The following is a 26,419-nucleotide window of genomic DNA, read 5'->3' on the forward strand; positions in this document are numbered from 1 at the left end:
ATGGCAGGCAGGGCAAATGTCATTATACCTTTTTTATAGCTCAGGAAACTAATGCTCAGTAAGGCTTTGACTTGCCCACACAGACAGGATGTGGAAATATAGCATTGGAACAGAAGATTCCCGATTGCAGTGGAGGTTGGGGGAGGACATGGGAAGTGGGCAGTAATGCATGATGGGAATGCCTGCAGCTGACATTTAAGAGAAAGTTTACTGGAGATAATACCTGATTAACCCATAGAAATGGGTCAGAACACCAAGATCTTGTTGATATCATGAGCTCCACTAGGAAAAAAACAAGATAAGGAGTTTATTTTTGACATGATACTTAATCTCTGCCCCTCAGTTTGCCATAGTACCTGTTGAAGTAGTCCTTTAGGAAAAATGGGTGAATGATAAATGGTACTCTTCTGGTTGCATCAAGTGAGAAAACTAGACAGTGAAATTTTAAGAAAATAAGGGGAAAATGCATCGTTATGCTTCAATGTTCTAAGTGATGTCTAAGCTGATTTTATTGTTCAGTTGTTTCAGTTGTGTCCAACTCTTTGTGACCCCGTTTTTTTTGATAAAGGTATTGGAATGGTTTGCCATTTCTGTCTTCTGTCTTCTCTTCTGTCTTTCTTTGGTCTCAGTGAGGCTGTAGACATGCCTGGTTCTCAAAAGCTGTAGAGGGGCCTCATAAAGAAACATGTCTTCATATTCAATCAGGATTCCATTGGCACCAAGGCATGGAAGAGAAGGAAAACTTCTGCCAGATACAATACCTTTGGGGGAGTTTCTTTGGGGTGTAAGTGTACTAGTTGCATTCAGAATGCCAAAGAGCCTGACATTTCTGCATTTATTAACGCTTTTCTTTTGTCCTTTCCTTTCCTTCCCTTCCCTTCCCTTCCCTTCCCTTCCCTTCCCTTCCCTTCCCTTCCCTTCCCTTCCCTTCCCTTCCCTTCCCTTCCCTTCCCTTCCCTTCCCTTCCCTTCCCTTCCCTTCCCTTCCCTTTCCTTTCCTTTCCTTTCCTTTCCTTCCCTTCCCTTCCCTTCCCTTCCCTTCCCTTCCCTTCCCTTCCCTTCCCTTCCCTTCCCTTCCCTTCCCTTCCCTTCCCTTCCCTTCCCTTCCCTTCCCTTTCCTTCTTTTCTTTTCTTTGTCAAGATCTCTGATGTGGGTCCTTCTTGATTTGAGGTTTTCAACCTGGCTTTTGTAATTAACCTCTGTGATGGCATTCGTGTTGCAGGGACCTGAGTTCTCCAGCTCCTGAAAGGTTGCAAACCCCAGCTTCACAGGTACAGAACTTCATTCCCATTTTTTTAGAAGAAAAATGAATAGACACTCAAGCAAAAGCATCAACAATTAAGAGAATATCATTTTATTAAAATCATGTCCCAAAACAGAATACCAAAGGAAGGGACAGAAACAGGGATCAAGCGCTTTTAACTGTTGGCAGCAATAGTTGTCTCGATCCATTCTACATACTCACAGACTTTGGTGTAGACACCAGGCTGATTCTTCAGGGCACAACCAGCATCCCAGGAAACAATACCTTGGACCTCTCCTTTACAAAACATAGTGCCACCTGAGTCTAACTAAGGATAGAGAACATGGATAAATGAGGAGAGGGAAAGGAAGAGACTGTGGCCCATACCTTAGTTTGAAATCATCAACTTGGGGTCCTAAACTCAGCCTTGGAAGAGATATCAGAGGTCAACCAGCCCAATCCCTGTATCTATGGTCATCTAGTCTTTCTGCAACATCACCTTGTCCATTTATCATTTCTGTCCCTCCAGATCTTCATGACTATTCCCATTTAGACCACCTTCAATTCACCTTGTGGTTCGTGAGAAGGTGCTGATAAAGACATACTCCCTGTTTTTTGAGGGGGAAAGGCAGGGCAATTGGGGTTAAGTGATTTGCCCAAGGTCACACAACTAGTAAGTATGTCAGGTGTCTGAGGCCAGATTTGAACTCAGGTCCTCCTGACTCCAAAGTCAGTGCTCTACTCACTGACACACCTAGCTGCCCCAATACTTCTTCTTTTTTATCTTTTCTGAGACCTTGATGATTCTCCATACCCTGATCCCTGTTGGGCTAGATGAAAGTGTTGTTTTCTTCCACTTATGGAAAGACAGGTCCTCACCTGGCAGGAATCCTTGCCACCCTCCAGGAAGCCAGCACAGACCATATTTTCTGTGATCTGACCAGGATAGGAGCACTTACATTGGGTATCAGACAGAATGGGAGCATTCAAACACTGCAGAAGGTCTGGGTAGTCAACTGTGAAGAGAATCGGATTCGGAGGAGGGTCGGAGCAGTTGTCAGAGTAAAGAAGGAAGCACAGCTACCTAACAGAGTGCTAATTCCTAAGATCAGAGGTGGGAGAAAGGGGCTTGGGAACTTTACTACACCAAAACCAGTTTGTATGTCTCATTCCTCTGAACTCCTATAATTTCCACATGTTTCTCAAGGCACATCTCATACTTCTCTCTATGGTGGTCATTGGTGCACAATGTTCAAAGGTAGTGGTACAGAAGGGATAGAGAAGTACCCTTGGAACCAGGATGATCTCCATTTAATCTTGTTTCTGACACATATGGGCCATTTGACATGGGGCAGGTCACTTCATTTCTTAGATTTGCAGGCAATTCTCTCTAAGGCTGTTAAATTACAGAGAAGGGGCTGCTCTGGAGGATAGAGGGGGTCATCTCACAGTGGACCTCCCTACCGCAGTGAAATCCCTGGGCCAGGCTCTAGCTTTAGCCCTACTCCAATGTAACCTCTTTCAGGGAAGAACCCAGTTTATTCATGTCCGTATATATTCCATAGTACATAGCACATTGCCTTGTACATAATAGACACCTTAATATGTTTGATGAATGAATATTAGTTTGAGGCCTAATAATGAGCTCTGCTAAGAGTTCCTGTCCTTAACTCTCAGTGGAAATAGCTTGTTATTTTACTGTGTTTTTAAAGCTTTCACAATTTTAACAAATTTAACATATGCCCCTAGAAATAGAAAATGAACTTTTGGAAAACTGCAAAATTGGTTTCTAGGACAGCACCTTGTATACTAGGTCAGGTAGGTCACATAGTGGATAGAGTGCCAGTCCTGCAAACAGAAGACTCAAATTCTTCAGTTCAAATCTGGTCTCAGACTGTTATTAGTTGTGTAACCCTGGGCAAGTCATTTGACCCTGTTTACCACAGTTTCCTTATCTATAAAATGAACTGAAGAAGGACATGCTAAACCAGTCTAGTATTTCTTCCAAGAAAATCCCAAATGGGGTCAAGAAGAGTCAGTCATGAGTGAAACAATAACGACCACAAAAGCATGTGTACTGTAGGTAGTATGTGGGGAAAGGAGGTAACAGGTACCAAGGAGCATGAAGAATTGTGTGGAACTTGTAGAAAATGTATGAATATTGGTTATATTTAGCATCTATCTTTACTTAGCATCTAGTTGAATAAAGATCTACATGAACTTGTGAAGTATGAAACAGCACCTCTCAACTAAAAAAGTGGAAAAGGAAATCTATTGATTTGAGCCACTAGAGGGAAAACTAACTGTTCATATAATCTATAGTCATTTAGCTCTAGATGGGAATTTTGAGGCCATCTTGCCCACCCTCTTCATTTTTACAGGACAGTAAACTGAGTTTCAGAAAGGTAGGGGGAATTGTCCAAGCTCACAGAGGAAGGGAGTCCCAGGACTAGTATTTGAACCAGGGTCCTCTGACCCTAAATTTAGTGCGCCTTTTATTCTGGAGGCCAAAACTGAGGTTAAGGGAGGGGTGGTGTCTCGTCCAAGGTCTCAGAGCTAAGAGATTTAAGAGCTGGGTCTCAAATCCAGGTTTTCTTCATTCTACTTTCCAACACACCTTCTAGCTTGCCTTTCACTCTTTGAAATGGCACAATCATTTCAAGCCACTTAGTCTGGGTTCACGCTTGATATTAGATTAGAAGGCACCGAACTCTATCTAAAGAGAGAATTTTCCTTTGGTTGTTTCAGTCATCTCTAACTCTTTGTGCCCTTGTGGGGATTTCCTGGGAAAGACATATTTCCTTCTCCAGCTCATTTTACAGATGAGAAAGCTGTGGCGATCAGGGTTAACCGACTTGCCCAGTGTCTCATAGCTAGAAAATGTCTGACACTGGATTTGACCTCAGGAAGATGAGACTTTCTCATTCCAAGCCCAGTATACTATCCTTAGTACCACCAAGCTATCCCCAGAAGAGAGAGAACTAGCTTGGTCTAGACCAATAAATGTAGGATATAGATCCAAACATACAGGAGGGAGGTGAATAAGAGGTGATACTAGAATACCAGAGACAGGTGGAATAAAAAAATTAGAGAATTTCTCTGCATCTCTGTAACTTGACTATTTTTTTCAATTTAATTTATTTAATATTTTTAGTTTTCAGCATTGATTTTCATAAGAGTTGGAATTACAGATTTTCTCCCCATTTCTACCCTCCCCCACACCAAAATGACACATATTCTGGTTGCCAATTCCACAGTCAGCCCTCCCTTCTGTCACCCCACTTCCCCCCACCACGGCCTTTTCCCTTACTTTCTTGTAGATCAAGATAAATTTCTATGCCCCATTGCCCATATATCTTATTTCCTAGTTGCATGCAAAAACCTTTTTTTTGAACGTCTGTTTTTAAAACTTTGAGTTCCAAATTCTCTCCCCTTTTCCCTCCCCACCCACCCTCCCTAGGAAGGCAAGCAATTCAACATAGGCCACATGCGAATCATTATGTGAAACCCTTACACAGTACTCATCTTGTGAAGGACTAACTATATTTTGTTCCTTCTTATCCTATCCCCCTTTATTCAATTTTCTCCATTGACACTGTCCCTTTTCAAAGGTGCTCGTTTTTGATTACCTTCTCCCCCTCTCTGCCCTCCCTTCTATTATCCCCCCCCCTTTTTATCTCTTTCCTCCTTCCTTCTTTCCTGTGGGTAAGATACCCAATTGAGTGTGTATGTTACTCCCTCCTCAGGTTGAATGTGATGAGAGCAAGATTCACTCATTCCCCCTCACCTGCCCCCTCTTACCTTCCTACAGAACTGCTTTTTATTACCACTTTTATGTGAGATAATTTACCCCACTCTATCTCTCCCTTTCTCTCTCTCTCCATATATTCCTCTCTCATCCCTTAATTTGATTTTATTTTTTTAGATATTATCCCTTCATATTCAACTCACCCTGTGCTCTCTGTCTACATATATAGACCCCTGGTGCCTAGCATAATAATTTTTGGATAGTGTCCCCAGGGTCCCAGGAGCAGAGGTCTACTTTAAAAGTCACAAAATGGGGCAGCTAGGTGGCATAGTCAGTAGAGCACCGGCCCTGGAGTCAGGAGCACCTGAGTTCAAATCCGGTCTCCGACACTTGACACATGTACTAGCTGTGTGACCTTGGGCAAGTCACTTAACCCCAACTGCCCTGCCAAAAAAAAAGTCACAAAATAGGCTGAAAAATAATTAAGAAATAGAAGAGAATCATGATCATGGAAAGCTATGATGGTGACAGGGAAGACCAAACACAAACTCAGAAGAGGACAACATCAAAATGTCTACATGCAAAGCCTCCAAGGGGAATATGAAGTGGTCTCAAGCCCAAAAAGTCCTCTTGTAAGGGCTCAAAAAAGAAGGTAATCAATAGAAGTAAAAGACAAATTGGGAAAAGAAATGAGAGTTATGAAGGAGAATTATGAAAAAGAAAGTCAACAGCTGGGAAAAGGAAACACAAAAATTGACTGAAGAAAACAACTACTTAAAAAATAGAATTGGTGAAATGGAAAAAAAAATCCAATGAAGAAAACAACTCCTTTAAAAGTAGAATTTGGGAGGGGCAGAGCCAAGATGGCAGCTGGAAAGCAGGTACTTGCTTGAGCTCCCCACCAAGTCCCTCCAAAAAGCTATAAAAAATGGCTCTGGACAAATTCTAGAACTGTAGAACCCACAAAATAGCAGAAGGAAGCAGGGCTCCAGCCCAGGACAGCCTGGATGGTTGCTGGGTAAGGTCTATTGCACAGAACTGGGAGCTGAGTGGAGCAGAGCCCAGTATGAGCCATGCCTGGACCAAGCAGACTGGGAGCCTGGTGGAACAGGCCCTAGTGCCCTGAATCTGTGAGCTGTGGCAGTTACCAGACTTCTCAACCCACAAACACCAAAGATAACAGAGAAGGTTAGTGGGAAAAGCTGCCAAGACAGAGTGATAGGAGTTGTCCATTGGGCCACCACCCCTGGGGAAGCAGGGGTGGTGCAGTTACAGAAGTATAGTTGCAGTTACTCCCAGTCCCAGGCCCACCTGGTGGGATGAATTAAGTGGTGTATCAGAGCAGGAGTGCAGAGTCTGCTTAAGATCTGAGTCTGGTCTGGGTTGGCAGTTCTTGGGGGAAGAGGAGCACTGGTGTGGCAGAGCTGGGTGCTTAGAAATAGCTCTGAAAACAACAGAGCATCCCCTCAAGCTTGGAACAAAGTACTCTATCCTCTACAAGCATACATGCCCTGACTAAAAACTCAAGGGTCAGGTAGTTGGCTAGGAACATGGCCAGGCAATGAAAACTGACTCAGATTCAGACTGACACTTTGGAATCTTTCTTTGGTGACAAAGAAGACCAAAATATTCAGCCAGAAGAAGTCAACAAAGTCAAAGAGCCTACATCAAAAGTCTCCAAGAAAAACATGAACTGGTCTCAGTCCATGGAAGGGCTCAAAAAGGATTTGGAAAAACAAGTTAGAGAAGTAGAGGAAAAATTGGGAAGAGAAATGAGAATGATGTGAGAAAGCTATGAAAAACAAGTCAATGACTTGCTAAAGGAGACCCAAAAAATGCTGAAGAAAACAACACCTTAAAAAATAGACTAACTCAAATGGCAAAAGAGCTCCAAAAAGCCAATGAGGATAAGAATGCCTTGAAAGGCAAAATTAGCCTAATGGGAGGTCCAAAAGACCGCTGAAAAAAAATACTACCTTAAAAATTAGATTGGAGCAAGTGGAAGCTAGTGACTTGATGAGAAATCAAGATATTATAAAACAGAACCAAAGGAATGAAAAAGTGGAAGACAATGTGAAATATCTCATTGGAAAAACCACTGACCTGGAAAATAGATCCAGGAGACATCATTTAAAATTATTGGACTACCTGAAAGCCATGATCAAAAAAAGAACCTAGATATCATCTTTCAAGAAATTATCAAGGAGAGCTGCCCTGATATTCTAGAACCAGAGGGTAAAATGTAAATTGAAAGAATCCACCAATCACCTCCTGAAAAACATCCCAATAAGAAAACACTTAGGAATATTGGTGCCAAATTCCAGAGCTCTCAGATCAAGGAGAAAATACTGCAAGCAGCCAGAAAGAAACAATTTGAGTATTGTGGAAACACAATCAGGATAGCACAAGATCTAGCAGCTTCTACATTAAGGGATCGAAGGACTTGGTATATCATATTTCAGAGGTCAATGGAGCTAGGATTAAAACCAAGAATCACCTACCCAGCAAAACTGAGTGTCATGCTCCAAGGCAAAATGTGGATTTTCAATAAAATAGAGGACTTCCAAGCTTTCTCAGTGAAAAGACCATAGCTGGATAGAAAATTTGACTTTCAAAACAAGAATCAACAGAAGCATGAAAAGGAAAAGAAGAAAGGGAAATCACAAGGGACTTACTAAAGTTGAACTGTTTTGTTTACATTCCTGCATGGAAAGATGATGTGTATAATTCATGAGACCTCAATATTAGGGTAGGTAAAAGGAATGTACATACATACATACATACATACATACATACATATATATATACATATATATATGTATATGTATATATATATGTATATATATATATATATATATATATATATATATATATATATAGAGAGAGAGAGAGAGAGAGAGAGAGAGAGAGGGCACAGAGTGAGTTGAATATGAAGGGATGATATCTAAAAATTAAAATCAAATTAAGGGAGGAGAGAGGAATATATTGAGAGAGGGAGAAAGGGAGAGACAGAGTGGGGTAAATTATCTCACATAAAAGTGGCAAGAAAAAGCAGTTCTGTAACCTGACTATTAAATGCTTCTGGATATCATTTTGACTAATTTTAGTATTTCACCAAATTCCTTTGTAACTTCTTCTTTCCAACAATGTGAAATTCAATAGAAAGTGGGGAAGTGTTAGGAGAGTACCCCACAGGTAGGCTAGTGTTAATGGGAGAGTCAAAAGAAATGAAAACTTTAGAAAAGTCATTTGGAATTTTTCTACTCCATTGGTTGTTTGCAAAATCCAAGAAGTATTTATTTCTATCCTGGGCTTTCTGAGATCAGACAGGGGGAGGAAAGTTAGGAATATAGAGAGAAGAGGAAGAAGGGAGAAGCTGGTGTAAGGTCAGGGGGTTGATGTAATGCAAAGGTATAGGACAGGGCAAAGCTACTCACCACCAAAACCCAGGGTGTTGCTCCAACCAGAAATGAGACACTCAGTGCCTGCAGGTGCACAGGACGTAGGCAGAGAGATGGAAGCCACAAGACTGTTGAGGATAGCTGGGGTTTTCAGCTTGATCAGCATGATGTCATTATCCATAATCTGACTGTTGTACCTTGGATGGAGGATGACTTTTTCTGGATCAATGAACTTTTCATTTCCCTCAAGGACTTCTATGTTATGTTTTCCCAGTCTCACCTGCAGTTGGCTGATGAAGACAATTATTTCTTAATGCTAGATGTGGCCACAAAGGGTACTCTTTTCTCAGAACTGGGTAGGCATTCTACCTAGAATTCTGTACAGCTTGGATCACATTAAATGTAATATAAATATTGTGTGTTGTTGAATTCTGTGTGCCTGCATGCATGCATGTGTCTGTATGTGTGCGTGTGCGTGTATGTGTGTGTGTGTGTGTGTTTATACGTGTGTGTGTCCAGTAGCACCAAGTATAATCCTGTTCTATGGGGAAATGCAAGGGATGGGTGTGGATGTTGCAAAAATCTGCCCACTTTGTGCCTCAGTATTAGGGTGACATAGAGCAATGAAACATTATTCCCAGACATTTAAAAACTGCACCTTTTCCCCAACTCTTTGTGTTTTTGCTTACTCTGTGTCACTCATTTTGAGCCATGTAACACCAAGTTTAATCTATGAATTATCCTGTTTATACTTTACCCTTATCCTTACTCCTTTTGATCCCAGTGTGCAATGTGAACTATGAGTATAACTTCCCTGAATTTCTGCTCTTCAACCAACATTGCACCCATTTTCCTCCCTGAGGTCTCCAAAAGGTACCATCCTAACTGTCTGTGGAACAGATCTTGGGGCCAGCCATAGCTGAATCACTTACTATTTGTAACAATGAGCAGCTGAAACCACCCACTCGTCATTGATGAGGGAGACGCCACAGATATGTTGGCCAGAATTCAGGGACACCTGGGAGGGAAGGCTGTTTGCCTCACAAGTGTAGCCCCAAATGATCTTATCATCATCAGTGGGGAAAGCAACTTGGAGGGAAAATTTGTAGGAAAATTTAGCAACATGTGAAGTCTAAGCCCTAGGGGTGATTTCTAGAATTTATCTGCAACAAAGTCTCTGTTTCTATTTCTTTCTGTCTCTCTCTCTCTGTTTCTCTCCCTGTTTCTTTTTCACCACATGTCTCAGTCTTTCTCTGTCTCTATGTTTCTCTGTATCTGTTTTTTCTCTCTCCCTTTCTTTCATCTGGTTTCTTCAAGACTTTAACAATGGGCAATCAGACAGAAGCCCCAGAGTTATATATAACAATATAATAATGACAAGGAATAAATGCTACTTCACTTATCCATGTTCTTTTAAGAACTCTTTTAAGCCTCATCTATATTATAGGGTCCTCTATCCTCTTGGTCATTCTTCTGCCCTCCATAGTTCCTTCTGTTCCTCCATGGCATATTAGCTTCTTGTAGCTTTCCCCAAGCTGCATCCTGCATTGGGCTGTACCTTATTTTACGCAGGCTCTCCTCCATTCTACCTTCCTAGGGTAAAAACAGAGAAGAATATTCTTATTTTCACAGGCAGTAGAATCAATCAACAATCATTAATTAAACACCTGTTCTTGTTAGGTCTAGAGGATCCAAAGAAAACATGAAGTATTTTCTTACCTTAAAAAGCTCACAATTTACTCCTTTGAATGTGATCCCATCTCTTCCCTTCTCCTGTCCCTTTCTATTCAGACTAGCCTCCTCATTCACTGGTTCTCTCTTATCTTGGACCCTATTGGTTTTTGACCCATTGATTTTTTCTACTTGTTCTTGTTTCCTTCTTTCCTAATTTGTTCCCCCAGAAGTTTCATTTACACAATTTCCAGCTTTATCACTGCTTGCAGAGGTTTGTTTATGAGAAGATCCTATAGTTGTGCATATTGGGGACAGGAAGAGGTGAACAAAGTGAAGGGAGGCTTGTGATGGGAAGCTAGAAGAGGTTGGCAGGTTGGCAGAAAAACTAGGCAGATATGGGTGTGGGATGGAGTGGGGAGAAACGATGGCTGAAGAAGGTGGAATGATAGATTGAGAGAATAGCCAGAATGTTTTGCAGACCAGAGGCAGTAAGAGATATAAGATGATTTGGAGGGCTCACCAGCTGTTCCAACAAAAGCCAGGATCAGAAGAGGGTTCATGTTGGCAGGGTTTGTTGACTTTTCTATCTAGGACCTCGGCTTTCCATATTGTTGTGGGTGAGTTGAAAGTGTTTGTAAAGCAGAAGGTCACCTCTTTCCTCTCCCTCCCCTCCCCACACGCCTGTCACCTTTCCCTGTCCTACCATCTTGTATCAATTCTTCTAGTTTATCTTTTAAATGATAAAGGAATTTTCATGGGCATTCCAAATGAATTATGCGTGTGAGAATTAACTGAGGTGGAATGAATGGGAGTTTCTCTCAAGGGACTGAGCATTTTTCTCATGATCTGTGCTCTTGTAGGATTAACTTATGATGGTAGACATGTTTGGAAGAAGGAGAAGAAGAAGGTTGAGGAAGAGAAAGAGGAAAAGGAAGAGAGAGAATCAGTGTCTTGAGTCTCTCCACTCTACAAGCCTAATATCTTGGTATTAAATTGGTTTGGGGGATATTAGCTGACCATATCTGAACAAACCAAGAAGAAAGTGGGGATTTGGTTTGGTAATAGATTCCTTTACTCAGAGCTTCTGGAGGCTCTATGAGTCACTCCATGCATGTTTCTACCCCTAAAAAGAAGGGATGTTCTCCTAGGACAAATACCAGATCTTTAGGAAGTAAGAACAAAAGTTAAATGGAGTTTAGAACACATTACCAGGCCTGCTTTGGAATCTCAGCTTGTGGCTTCAAGCTTTGTGTATCTTAGGGTGGGTGATGTGTAATAACAGTCTTCAATAAGTTTGGTCATGTTTTCATAAAAGTAATTCTGATTGGGAAAAATGAAAAAACGTTTGTCAAGGAATTGAAGTTCATCACAAGTGGGAAGATAGAAATGCCATACTAACAGCCATTACTGAATTCATTTCACTAAAACTATATGAATTACATGCCATGATATTCAATGAATATGTGAATATGATTACTAGATTACTCTCAGTGACATTTGGAAAACCACAGCAAATGGAAGGGCATGGGAGACAGGCAAAAGTTGTTATTATTTTCAAAAGAGGGAAGGTAGATTTATCAAAAATTCCATTCCTGGAAAATTCTAGAAAGCATTGTTAAAAGAGTAGTTTTTGAAAGTGCCAATCCCATTTATGCTGCATAGTTTTCTCTCCAAATATATGCGATACTAATCTCATTTGCGTTATTTAAGAGTTACTGCAAAAATTATGAAGAAATAGCAAAGGAACATGTAGATTTTAACAAAGTATTTAACAACATCTTCCAACAACTTACCATGTACCATCAGGTGAATAAAATGGAAATAGGTGGACTAGATGAGAGTTTGGTTAGTTGGCTTTAGACTTATATAAGTATCAAATGGAAAAATCTTTAAAGGAGCCTGCTGGGGCTCTGTCCTTAGCACTCTTGGATTTTTTTCAATGACCTGGATGAAAGCATATGTAATTCATGGTCCAGTATCCTTTGTTCTGGGTTTACACAGACAGGATTCAGTCTTAGAAGTATTCCTTAAAATATCCTTTGTGACATTATTCATGGTAACCATTGGATGCTCAGATTATTGACTTATTTGACCCTCTCTCTCTCCACCTGGGTTTTCCTTAGGCACCTCAGTATGTGGTTTATGTTTGGGTCACTGCCGATGTGCATGTCTTCATTTTCTTTTCAGAAAGAGGCACCATGCACCTCTCAACTTAACAATACAAATTGCACACAAGGCACAAGACTTTATTTCACCCCACAGAAAATATAAATCATGTAGAGAATTCACAGAAACCCATAAACATTCAAGATAACTCTCTTCTCCTACTCTGAGCCTCAGCTCTCTGGTGGAGATATATATAGTGCTCCATATTTATGGTGCCACACTGTAGTTGAGACTTCATCTGAAGGGAAATAGCCTTGGGTTCTTAGAATGCCAATCCTCTTCCCATTGAAAAAGCACAAACCAACTAACTTGCAGTGATGGTACAGCAAAGGGTCCGTAATGCTAGTCCATGTCATGACTGACCTTTCTTGTTCTCCCTATCTCTGCAGAGGTCATTTCGTTTCTCTGTAAGAATATTGCTTTTGGAATTCAAGTCAATCTTTTCCTCTTCTCTATGAGCAGCTTCATCTAGGAGTTTGTGTTGTTCCACCATTGCCTCTGGTTGCTTCCTTTCTCTGGAAACTATGCACTTTCCAGCTTTTCTGGGACTTGATTCCCTTCTCCAAACATTGGTTAGCTACTCTGCCAATGGATTTCTATGGCTGCCATCGCTTAGGATGAATATTTTCACAGGCCGCTGTGAAGGCTTCATACCTCCCAGGAACATACTGGTTTTCTGTCAAGTCCCTCTTGTAGGTCTCACAACTTTGTTCTACTCCCTTTAAATTTGTTTAATTGCACTATCACAGGGAAAATACATCCCAGGAATGTGTAGACATAATTTAAAAGCTACTTTCTTGTGAACCTTTGCAGAATCATGAGGAATGAGAGCAGTATCAGAAACTTAGCGTTTATTTCATGTAATCCCCACATTTCCAAAAAGTGCAAGGACATACAGTATGGTGGAATGAAAGAGAATTGTAACTAGAGGGCTTTTATTCAAAGCCTATCTCTGTTCCTTATTAGCTGTGTGATCTCATGCATACCACATCATCATTTTGGCTTCAGTTTCCTCATCTGTGAAATGAGGAGGTTGAATTAGATGACTCCTAAGATCCTTTACAATTGTAAAGCTATGATGCCATTTTAAAATATTCCAGAAAGATTGTTATAGTAGCAAAAATGCAGTAGGCAAAGGAGAACAAGGTAGGTGTCCATGGATCAGAGAGATTGAACAAACTGTAACATGTGAAAGTCTTGGAATACTTCTACTTTGTAACAAATGGTGAATATGAGCCATTTCGAGAAACAATGAGAGATTGTGGTAGTTATGGTGATGCTTTGACCCACCTGCATGGCTGACAGGAGAACATTAGCAGCATCCTAGATTCTGAATGTCCATTGTAGAATGGATACTGAAGTTAGTAAGGGGTGTTTCTTTAAGTACAGCATGACTTGATTCCCCTTTCATTTCCCAGGCATTTTGCTAGCTCTCAACAGGAGGTCAGTCCATAGGGTGATAGGAACCAAGCTTCTGAGTTTGGAGCTTGTATGTTAAAAGTAAGGTCAATTCAGGAACCAGGAGATTACATGAGCTGGGGAGAGGCTCTTTGACTGGGTGAATCAATATGCTTGTTTTTATTCATTTTTAATCTCATTTTTAAACTGTATGCTATTGTGCCTTTTTAAGTGACTTCAAATGAAACACACCAGGGGTGGGAAAGAGGAGAAATTTCCCTGGAATTTAAATGGGGCTGAGCCATGATATGACCATACAAGCACAACAATCAGAGATTATAAGGAAGAATCATAAATATTGGAGTGAAAGGGTTGAGTCAGGAGGGGTACCATACAGTCTCTAGATAACATTCCAGAGCACCTCTAGGAATGGGTGTTTTATGTATAACGATCCTAAACTTTCTTCTTTGAAACATCTGCTTATTGTTCCTGATTCTTATCTTTGTGTCTAAGAAGAAAAGGTCTAATCTCTTGTCCACACAACAACCCTTCAAATACTTCAAGACAGCGTTAATATCACTCCTGAGTGTGCTCTTCTTTAGGCTAAACATTCCCCCTTCCTTCCACTGATAAGGCATCATCTTCATTGTTGTTCTCACTATCATATACTAAAAACAGACAACTTTTAGGCATTTTTCAACTTAAAATTTCAGTAATACTTTGGAGAAACCTTTTTAAGGCTTTTGAGGCAAACCTAACACTTTGAGATTTATAAATCACTTTCCCTGCACTCATACACTGGGGAAAGTACTATGAATGCTATTATCTCCATTTTGGGAAGGAGGAAACAGGGACAATTAAGTAATTTCTGATACTGCCTAGCATGAGAATTAAACTCAAATACTGACAACTATAATATATAATATAAACATAATATAAATGTAATATAATGGATAATGATTTTGATATAAATATAGTACATCCAATATGATACAAAACATATACAGTCATATCATTAACCTAACACAAATCTAATATATGCAATATGATACACAATTATAACAATACAAAAATAATGTAACATATGCCCAACAGTCCATATTTGCTTTGACCAAAGCTTAATGCAATACTACTATAACTCATTTATTTCCTTCTATTTTACTTTTACTTTATTGAAAGCAGCTCAGGTAGTTTTTTTGTAGTTGTCATGTTATAATATTCACCAATATTTCATTTGCCATCTATTCTCTGGCTCCAAGACCTTTCACACACACACACACACACACACACACACACACACACACAAATGTATATGCACACACTCTCACACCTACACAATATTGCCTATAGAAGCTCCAACCATCCTGCTGCTACAAAGTTGGCTTACTTAACCCAAGGGTGGCAGAGCTTGTGGTGATGGTGGAGTACAAGTAGCTCTGAAAACATCACAGACCTTAAAGCTGGAGACAAAGTACTCTCTACTCTACAAGCAGTCATACCCTGACAAAAAGCTCAAGGGTCAAGTAAGTTGGCTGGGAACATGGCCAGGCAGCGACGACTGACTGAGATTCAGTCTCAGACTTTGGAATCTTTTTTTGGTGGCAAAGAAGATCCAAACATACAGCCAGAAGAAGTCAACAAAGTCAAAGAGCCTACATCAAAACCCTCCAAGAAAAATATGAATTGGTCTTAAGCCATGGAAGAGCTCAAAAAAGATTTGGAAAAGCAAGTAAGAGAAGCAGAGGAAAAATTGGGAAGAGAAATGAGAGTGATGCAAGAAAATCATGAAAAAAGTCAGCAACTTACTAACAGAGAGCAAAGAAAATTCTGAAGAAAATAATACCTTAAAAAATAGACTAACCCAAATGACAAAAGGGCTACAAAAAGCCAATGAGGAGAAGAATGCCTTGAAAGGCAGAATTAGCCAAATGGAAAAGGAGGTCCAAAAGACCACTGAAGAAAATACTACCTTAAAAATTAGATTGGAGCAAGTGGAAGCTAGTGACTTGATGAGAAATCAAGATATTATAAAACAGAACCAAAGGATTGAAAAAATGGAAGACAATGTGAAATATGTGGTTGGAAAAACCACTGTCCTGGAGAATAGATCAAGGAGAGCTAAGTTAAAAATTGTTGGACTATCTGAAAGCCATGTTCAGAAAAAGAGCCTACACATCATCTTTCAAGAAATTATCAAGGAAAATTGCCCTGATATTTTAGAACCAGAGGGTAAAATAGATATTGAAAGAAATCACTGACCGCCTCCTGAAAAAGATCACAAAAGTAAAACTCCTAGGAATATTGTTGCAAAATTACAGAGTTCCCAGGAAAAGGAGAAAATACTGCAGTCAGCCAGAAAGAAACAATTTGAGTATTGTGAAAACACAATCAGGATTACACAAGATCTAGCAGCTTCTACCCTAAGGGATCGAAGACTTGGAATATGATATTCCGGAGATCAAAGGAACTAGAATGAAAACCAAGAATCACCTACCCAGCAAAACTGAGTATAGTGCTCCAAGGAAAAAATATGGATTTTCAATAAAATAGAGGACTTTCAAGCTTTCTCAATGAAAAGACCAGAGCTGAATAGAAAATTTGACTTTCAAATACAAGAATCAAGAGAAGCATGAAAAGGTAAACAAGAAAAAGAAATTGCAAGGGACTTACTAAAGTTGAACTGTTTTGTTTACATTCCTGCATGGAAAGATGATGTGTGTAATTCATGAGACCTTTCTCAGTATTAGGTTAGTTGAAGGGAATATACATACATGCATAATACATACATACATATATATACATATATATGTATATGTATATAGACAGAGAGTACAGGTTGAGTTGAATATGAATGGTTGATATTTAAAAAATAAAATGAAATTAAGAGGTGAGAGAGGAATATATTGAGAGAGGTAGAAAGGGAGAGATAGAATGGGCTAAATTATCTCAAATAAAAGTGGCAAGTAAATGCAGTTCTGTTGGAAGGGAAGATGGGGCAAGGGAGGGGAAATGAGTGAATGTTGCTCTCATCAGGTTTGACTTGAGGAGGGAATAACATACACACTCAATTGGGTATCTTACCCCACAAGAAAGCAGGGGAAGGTGATAAAAAGGAGCGATAATAGAAGGGAGGGCAGATTGGGGGAGGAGGTAATCAAAAGCAAACACATTTGAAAAGGGACAGGGTCAAGAGAGAAAAGTGAATGAAGGGGGACAGGATAGGATGGAGGGAAATATAGTTAGTCTTTCACAACATGATTATTGTGAAAGTGTTTTGCATGATGACACATGTGTGGCCTATGTTGAATTGCTTGCCTTCTTAGGGCAGTTGGGTGGGAAGGAAAGAGGTGAGAGAATTTGGAACTCAAAGTTTTAAAAGCAGATGCTCCAAAAACAGTTGTTTTTATATGCAACTGGGAAATGAGACATAGAGGGAATAGTGCATGGAAAGCTATCCTTCCCTACAACAAAATAAGGGGAAAGGGGATGGGGGGAGTAGGGTGACAGAAGGTAGGGCTGCCAGGGGAACAGGGCAATCAGAATATATGCCATCTTGGAGTGGGGGGGAGGGTAGAAATGGGGAGAAAATTTGTAATGCAAAATCTTTTGGAATTCAATGTTGAATACTAAAATATTAAATAATAAAGTATAAAAAGAAAAAAAAAACATGTGGTCCTGGATTTTTTCCTAGGGAGTTCATTGATGGCTTGCTCAATTTCATTTTCTGCGTTGGGGTTATTTAGGTATTTTATTTCCTCTTCTGTTAACCTGGGCTTTTTACATTTTTGTAAATATTCATCCATTTCCTTAAGATTGTGAAATTTATGGGTATACAATTGGGCAAAATAATTCCTAATTATTGTTTTAATTTCCTCTTCATTGGATGTAAATTCGCCATTTTCATTTTTAATACTGGTAATGTGTTTTTTTTTTCTTTTTTTAAACCAAATTGACTGAAGGTTTATCAATTTTATTGGTTGTTTTTTATAAAACCAGCTCTTAGTCTTATTTATTAATTTAATAGTTTCCTTGATTTAAATTTTGTTAATCTCTCCTTTGATTTTCAGTATTTCTAATGTGGTATTTAATCGGGTATTTTCAATTTGTTTTTTTTTTTCTAGCTTTTTCAGTTGCATGCCCAATTCATTAATCTCCTTTTTCTCTATTTTATTCATTTAAGAATTTAGAGATATAAAACTTCTCCTACAAGCTGCTTTGGCTGCATCCTATAAGTTTTGGTATGTTGAGTCATTATTGTCATTCTCTTGACTTAAGTTATTGTTTCTATGATTTGTTCTTTGGCCCACTCATTCTTTATGATTATGTTATGTAGTTTCCAATTAATTTTTAGTTTATTTTTCCGTGGTCCTTTATTACATATAATTTTTATTGCATCATGATCTGAAAACGATGCCTTGATTACTTCTGCCTTTCTGCACTGGATTGTAAGGTTTTCATGTTCTAGTACATGGTCAATTTTTGAATATGTGCCATGTAGCACTGAGATAATAGTATATTTCTTTTTATCCTCATTCAGATTTCTCCAGAGGTCTATCATATCTTCCTTTTCTAAAATTATATTCACCTCCTTAACTTCTTTCTTGTTAATTTTGAGATTAGATTTATCAAGTTCAGAGAGGGGGAGGTTGATGTCCCCCACTAGTATAGTTTTGCTGTCTCTTTCTTCCTGTCACTCCCTTAACTTCTCCTCTAACAATTTGCATTCTATACCACTTGGTGCATATATGTTAAATAACGATATTGCCTCATTGTCTATGGTGCCTTTTAGCAGGATATAGTGTCCTTCCTTATCTCTTTTAGTTAGATCTGTCTTTACTTTTGCTTAGTCTGAGATTGGGATTGCTACCCCTGCTTTTTTACTTTAGCTGAAGCACAATATATTCTACTCCAGCCTTTTACCTTTACCCAGTGTGTATCCCCCTGTTTCAAATGTGTTTCTTGTAAACAACATATTGTAGGATTATGGTTTTTAATCCATTCTGCTATCTGCTTCCGTTTTATGGGAGAGTTAATCCCATTCACATTCACCATTATGATTACTATCTGTGTCTTTTTCTTTATCCTATTTCCCCCCTGTTTATGCTTTTATTTCTCCCTTCTCCCTTTCACTCCTGAAATGAGTTTTGCTTTTGACCACTGCCTTCCTCAGTTTATCCTCCCTCTTGATTCCCCTCCCTTATCCCCTTGCTACTTCTTCCCTCCCTTCTCAACACACCCTCCCATTTCTTTCACCCTGCCCCTCCTACTGCCTGAAGGACAAGTTTGATTTCTATACTTATCAGAGTATGTTATTCTTTTCTTGAACAAAATCTGATGAGAGTAAAGTTCAAATACTGCTCTTCACTCTCCCTTTTTCACTCTACTATTATATGTTTTTGTGCCTCTTCATGTGTTGTAATTTACCCTTTTCTACTACCTCCTTACCTTTTCTCCCAGAACCATCCCTTTATATCTCTTAATTAGGTTTATAATCATTATATCAGTTATTTTATACTGATACCTACAGTCTATGTATATCCCTTTCAATTGTCATAATGACTGCACTATTCTCAAGACTGACATATATACATCTATATATATATTTCTCTGTGTGTGTGTGTATAAAACATATGTAAAACAATATAATCTTCCAGAAGGATGTAAATAATTTGCCTTATTGGTTAACGAGGGTTTTCCCCCCGTTTACCTTTTTATGTCTCTCTTGATTTTTGTATTGAAGATCAAATTTTCCATTGCACTCTGGGCTTTTCATCAGGAAGGGCTGGAATTCCCTTGTTCCATTGAATGTCCATCTCCTTGCCTGAAAAATTATGCTCAGTTTTCCTTAGTAGTTGATCCTCGGTTCTAGTCCAAGCTCCTTTGCCTTTCAGAATATCCTGTTCCAATTTCTCCTGTTATTTAATGTGGAAGCCAAAATATTCTGCATGATCCTGACTGTGGTTCCATGATATTTGAATTGTTTCTTTCTGGCTGCTTGAAGAATTTTCTCCTTGATGTGATAATTCTGGAATTTGGCTATAATATTTCTTGGAGTTTTCAGTTTGGAATTTCTTTCAGGGGGTGATCCATGGAATCTTTTGATGACTATTTTACCCTCTGGTTCTAGCACCTCAGGGAAGTTATCATTGATGAGTTCTTGGAAGACACTGTCCAGGCTCTTTTTTTCATCATGGCTTTTCGGTAGACTAGTAATTCTTAGATTGTCTCTCCTGGATCTATTTTCCAGGTCAGTTGTTTTTACAATCAGATATTTCACATTTTCTTCTATATTTTCATTGTTTAGATTTTGTTTGACTGACTCTTGATGTCTCAAAGAGTCATTAGCTTCTACTTGCCCAATTCTCATTTTTAATATATTGTTTTCTTCCTTTAGCTTCTCTATCTCCCTTTCCATTTGGTTGATTTTACTTTGTGATGAGACATTTTCTCCATTTATATTCTGAATCTCCTTAACCATTGCACTGATTTTGCTTTTTAAAGATTTATTTACATCAGTGATGTTTTTCCATTTTTTACACTTTTTCTTTTACCTCTCTAATTTAGTTTTTAAATATTTGGTCTGTGAAAGTCTGTGAAAAGTGTTTTGTGTTGTGTTTATATAGTTCCTGGGTTTGTCTTGGCAGGTAGACTTCAAAGTATTTTATATTGTCTACACTTATTTTAAATGGACTTTTTCCTTCTACCTCTTGCTTCTGTGCTTTGTTGGTTTAATATATACATATATAATATATATGTATATATGTTTCTCTCTCTGTGTGTGTGTGTGTGTGTGTGTGTGTGTGTGTGTATGTATTTATACCTCTGATCTTATTGGGAAAGTTTCTGGCTTATTCTCATTTCAAATAATGTCGTAGATCCTGTTTATCACGTTAAGGAAAACTCTACTTATTCCTGTGCTGTCTAGTGTTTTTAATAGGAATGGTGCTGCATTTTGTCAAAAGGTTTTTCTGCATCAATTCAGATAATCATATGTTTTCCATTTGTCTTCTTATTGATATGGTCATTTATTCTGATCGTTCTTCCAATATTAAACCAACCTGCATGTCAGGTATAAATCTCACTTGGTCATAGTGTATAATTCTGGTGATAAATTGCTATAATCTCTTTGCTAAAATTTTATTTAAAAATTTTGCATCTATATTAATTAAGGAAATTGGTCTATAATTTTATTTCTCTGTCTTGGCTGTTCCTGGTTTAGGTATCAGCACCATATTTGGTAGGACTCATTCTTTGCTCATTTTCCAAATAATTTATGTAGTATTGGAACTAATTATTCTTTAAATGTTTGGTAGAGTTCACTCGTAAATCCATGTGGCCCTGGAGATTTTTTCTTAAGGAGTTCATTGATGACTTGTCCATTTTTTTTTCTATAATTGGGTTATTCCTTTTATTTTTTCTTCTGTTATCTGGGGAATTTATATTTTTGTACATATTCATCCATTTCACTTATTTAGTTTGTCACATTTAATGACATAGAGTTTGGCAAAATATCTCCTAATTATTTCTTTAATTTCCTCCTTTTTTTGGTATGGTTTTCATTTTTGATACTGGTATTTTGGTTAATTTTTTTAAAAAAATAAATCAAATTACCTATTATCAAATTATCTACTTTATTGATTTTTTTCATAAAATCATATTTTAGATTGATTTATTAGTTGAATAGTTTTCTTATTTTTAGTTTTATTAATTGCTCCTTTGATTTTCAGAATTTCTAATTTGGTATTTAGTTGGGAATTTTTAATTTGTCTTTTTCTATCTTTTTTCATTGCATGCCCAATTCATTGATCTGTTTCTCTATTTTAGTCTTGTAAGCATTTAGAGATATAAAATTTCCCCCTAAGAACTTCTTTGGCTGTATCTCATAAGTTTTGGCATGTTATCTCACTGTTCTCTTTGGTGAAATTATTGATTGTCTCTGATTTGTTGTTTGACCCACTCATTCTTTAGGATTAGATTATTTAATTTCCAAATAACTTTTAGTCTATCTTTCCATGGCGCTTTATTACATATAATTTTTATTGCATCATGACCTGAAAAGCATGCATTTAAGATTTCTACCTTTCGGCATTTGAATGTTAGATTTTTATGAACTAACACATGATCAATGTTTGCGTAGGTGTGATATACCCCTGAGAAAATGATATAGTCGTTTCTATTCCCATTCAAATTTTCTCCAGAGGTCTATCATATCTAACTTTTAAAAAATTCTATTCACCTCCTTAACTTCTTGTTTATTTTTTTTAAATTTATCTTGTTCTGAGAAGGGGAGGTTGAAGTCCCCCACTGTAGTAGTTTTGCTCTCTATTTCTTCCTATAACTCACTTAACTTCTCTAAGAATTTGAATGCTATACCAAATGGTGTATAAATATATAGTACTGATATTACTTTAGTGTCTGTGGTACCTTGTAGCAAGATGTATTTTACTTCCATATCTCTTTTCATTGAATCTATTTTTCCTTTTGCTTTTTCTGAGACCAGGATCGCTACCCCTCTTTTTGTTTTTTTTAACTTCACCTGAAGTATAATATATTTTGCTCCAGCCTTTTACCATTACTCTGTGTGTATCTCTCTACCTTTCAACATATGACAGGCAGGAAAAATGTCATTCTACCTTTTTATAGATCAGAAAATTAATGCTCAGCAAGGCTTTGACTTAACCAGATACACAGGATGTGGAAATGTGGGATTGCAACCCAAGATTCCAGATTGGAATGTGGAAGTGGGGGGAGGACATGGGAAGTTCGGCAGTAATGCACTACAGGAATACCTGAAGGTGACATTGGAAAGACAGGTTACTGGAGAAATGCCAAAGGAAACCATAGAAATGGTTCACAGTGCCATGACCCTGTTGATATCATGTGCTCCACCAGGAAAAACAAGATAATGAGTTAATTTTTCTCATGATACTTAATCCCAGGAATTCAGTTTGCCATAATACCTGCTAACGTAGTTCCTGTCATGTCTAATTGGTGAGTGATAAACAGTATTCAGCTGTTGCATTAGGTGAGGAAAGTAGACTGTGAAATTTTAGGAAAATAATAGGAAAATGGATCCTTCTTCATCCATATTATAAATCACGTTTGTTGATTTTGTTGTTGTTTAGTTGTTTCAGTTGTGTCTAACTCTTGGTGACACCAATTATTTTGTCAAAGATACTGGAATGGCTTGGCATTTCCTTCTCCAACTCCTTTTATTCATGAATTGATGAACTGAGGCAAATAAGGATAAGTGACTTGCCCAGGGTCACAGAACTAGTAAGTGTCTTAGGCAAGATTTGAACTCAGGAAGATGAATCTTCCTGATTCCAAGTCCATTGCTTTATTCACTTTACCACTAGCTGCCTAACTATAACTAAGCTGACTTATCACAGAAATAGTCACAAATAATATCACTTATTTTAACTTTAATGAAGTATCCAAAGAAAGCCACTAGGCTCTTTGGACAGAGCTCTGGGTCTGGGGTCAGGGAAACCTGAGTTCAAGTCCCACATCACACATGATCTGTGTGGTCCTGGGCAAGTCACTTAAGCTGTGTTTTCCTTACTTCAGTGGAGAAGGAAATGGCAAGCAACTCTGCAATCTTAGCCAAGACAGTCCCATACCAGGTAACAAAGACTCAAATATGCTTCATTGAATGACTAAAAGAATCCAAAATCTATATTTATTTACAATGAGAGGGGTAGACAGATGTTTAAATGCCTTCCTTCTGTAGCTTAGTGATTCTGTACTAAAACTCTGTAGAGGTATTAAGGCCAAGGATATCTTACACACACACAAACAAAAAAAATTGGGTGAAATAGAATTGGTCAGAAAAATCACCACCAATGAGTGTACCACAACTGTGTCTAGGCGGGAAAGAAGGTAGCAGAAGCAATTTGATGTTTTGGAGAGGAAGCTAGTCAATAGGACAAAATCAATGATATTTGTACTTTTTATGCCTTTGGCATTTGGACTTCTGGGGTCAGATGTGCTGAATGGAGATGGTCCAAAGAGACATGGAAAGTGCTACCAGAACTAGACAAGAATAAGCAAAGTTCTGGAAGTTACCATTATTACCACGTGTTTAAAGGAGGCACTAAGCGTGAGGTCATGGGTGGTATTAGGGAAGTTGGCCCAGCTGAGAGATCTTCTGATGTAGAAGCAGAGAATGCTGGGTATTATGAATTCTGTTCAGTGGGTCAGAGCAGGAAAACAGCTTTCTCCTTTTTGGTTCATGATTTTAAAACATGTAGTTCATGCTCATTGCATCCATTCTTTTATAGAAACAGTGGGCATTTGAGGTATGAATTGTTCCCCATCCTCACCAAGAAATCTAGGAGGGAAATGGGCAAATGGCAAGGAGAAGGAGATGGATCAAGGCAACTTTAGCCACAGAAGAGTCTTTGTTCCAGCTTCCTTTTCACTTTATTCTATGAAAACCATTATGGTAAATCTCTGAGTCTATGAATGCACTGGGAAATGGCATGAGAAAATGTAATCCATTACAAGGTCCAGGCGTCTACCTAAATATAAACAGCAGATTTTATATTTTAATATTTTGAATAAGGTTCAATGTCATCTCCTGGGTTAAATCAGGACCTCGGCAGGGAGAGATAAGTCAAAGATATTATTTGTGCCATTTGTGGCCCCAGGAGATTGGCAATCCAGGATTTCTGTTCTCCCTGTGGACAGTGGGGAGACTTCTCATTACATCCCTTAGAGAGTTAATAAAGGCTGGGCGAATAGTTCAAGTAGAATGTTGTTTGTTGGTCAAATCAGTTGTTAAACTCCCTTGCTACCTAATCAATACAGTGACATGCTATATTCCCTTAGGCTTAAAGAAATAGTACTCAAACCATGTAACTAAGGGGTCTTAGATGGAGAACCATGTCATCCTTGTAGAAGTTGTTGTAAGGTGGAGAACCATGTCATCTTTGTAGAAGTTGTTGTAGTTCAAGTAGCTGTGTTCCTCTGATTTATTTCCTCTTGTATGGGGGTTTCCTCATAGGCATGCTGTGCACTTATGAAATGTGAAGGTCATGCTTGTTTGTAACTCTGCTTGCAATATCATCAAAAGTATGAATGTTTTGAAGAGAGTCATGTAGGGAGGAATGGGAAACAATAGACATTGTGGGCAGGTAGGAGGAGAGTCCTAGAGACATAGGGATGAAGCTACTCATGAGCAATCTGTCTCCACTGTCATTAGTGAAGGTCTTAGGAGTCTTTCTCATGTCACTGATGCTAGGAATGTAGCCATTTCTAAATACCCTCTCTCCTGCTTCTTCCCATCCCCAAAGCATGCGATCTAGGCAGTCTTCCATATGACAAAATTTTATGGGGAAGAAATAACTACAAACAAGGTAAGTTGGCAAATAAGATGAACATAGATGCACATAGGTTTGCTGCGTCTAGCTTTGGAAACATATCTTACTGAATTCATTCAGTCTAATACATTCTGCCAGTCTGAAGCCCGAACTCCACCCCATTCTGAGTCCAGGATTTCTTTGGTCTGACTCCCTGAAATGCCTGTATTCTCTCTTAGTTCAAGTTAAATTTGTCCTTTCATGGCTGCCCAAAAAATCTTTTCTTGTCAGAGTCCTACCACTCTCAGAAACAACTTGTATTTAAGTAGTATTTTGAGGTTTGTATAATGGTTGCTCAAAATCACATTATCATCATTTTTATTAGTTAGGAAACTGAAGTTTGGGTAGATTAAATGGCCTGTATAGAGTCACACACTTTACACACACACACACGTGTGTGTGTGTGCATTTATATATATATATATATATATATATATATATGTACATACATACATACATACATATATATCAGAGACAGGATTGAACCAAGATATCTCCTGACTGGGTCTCATATTTTTTTTTATTCCTCTGATATAGTATGCAGTATTTCTCTTTTCTTTCTTATCTTTTCGTGGAATTCAGGTACCTATGCCCTGGAATCCCTCACATCCTATACCCCTCTCTTTCTATATTGCTTTCTTAGTAAATCCAGAACCTATTCTCCCAGGACTCCTTGCCCCTGGTTCTACTAACTTGCCACCACCATCCTAAAAACACCCCAGTCATTATTCCTGTTCTCAGAGGTGGGAATTGTCTTTTTGGAGTCCCATAGCATGCGAATCACAGTGCCTGGCAAGGAGGAGGAGAGAACATGAGGTCCTTGAAACATCTCTTCTTTCTCTCCTTTTCCCTCCTGAATTACTTCTGCTCTTTGAAGGCTAATTTAAGTAACACCTCTTGCATGAAGCCTTTCTACCACCACACTGGTGGTAGGAATGTAGTGATAACTAACACTTTTATGCCACTTTAAGGTTTATAAAACACTTAGCACCTTGCCCTTCCAACAATACTGCGATGTTGGTGCTTTTATGATTCCCACTTTACAAGTGAGAAAACTAAAGGACAGAGAGAGGTCAGTGTCTTGTCCAGTGCCACAACACTTCAGACATTAGAGTAGTTTATTCTGCAACTCTCTAATATAGTCATATAATATTTTATATTTTAGTTGCCTGCATTTATTTCTTATCTCTGTATGATACTGTAAGCTCTACTGGTCTAGGACCATGTCTTAGCTAAGATTTTTATCCCCCAGTCTAAAGTCTAGTAGGAGTCAATAAAGTGGTTTTGGAATGAATCAATCGATAAATGATTGAAAAGGGAGAAGATGTTGGGTTTGAATGAGAGAGTCCCAAGGACAGCACTATTGGAAATAGTTTCAGGAAGTAAAAGTAGTGGTAGATAGCCCCTCCACAGCCATAGGTCCATA

At 38.5% G+C, this 26,419-nt stretch overlaps 1 protein-coding gene and 1 gene segment (V, D, J or C); both read right to left on the reverse strand.

The window, feature by feature from the left end:
- LOC118850482 overlaps nt 1–26,419 on the reverse strand; it is a 220,720-nt gene that overhangs the window by 77,479 nt on the left and 116,822 nt on the right.
- LOC118850487 (anionic trypsin-like) lies at nt 1,419–10,626 on the reverse strand. The gene is made up of 5 exons (XM_036759920.1): nt 10,587–10,626; nt 9,325–9,481; nt 8,429–8,682; nt 2,123–2,259; nt 1,419–1,571 (listed from the first exon to the last, which is right to left on the reverse strand). The coding sequence occupies exons 1-5, from the start codon at nt 10,624–10,626 to the stop codon at nt 1,419–1,421; spliced, it is 741 nt and encodes a 246-aa protein (XP_036615815.1).

Source organism: Trichosurus vulpecula, chromosome 5 (assembly GCF_011100635.1).
Source record: "Trichosurus vulpecula isolate mTriVul1 chromosome 5, mTriVul1.pri, whole genome shotgun sequence".
NCBI lineage: Eukaryota > Metazoa > Chordata > Mammalia > Diprotodontia > Phalangeridae > Trichosurus > Trichosurus vulpecula.

Excerpts from the sequence above, each read along its gene's own strand:
- LOC118850487 (XM_036759920.1), bottom strand. The coding sequence starts at position 10,626 with ATGAACCCTCTTCTGATCCTGGCTTTTGTTGGAACAGCTG. Across the intron at positions 8,683-9,324 it reads GCTGCTCATTGTTACAAATA|CCAACTGCAGGTGAGACTGG; the intron begins GTAAGTGATTCA and ends TGTCTTCATCAG. Across the intron at positions 2,260-8,428 it reads CAACACCCTGGGTTTTGGTG|TTGACTACCCAGACCTTCTG; the intron begins GTGAGTAGCTTT and ends TTCTCTTCACAG.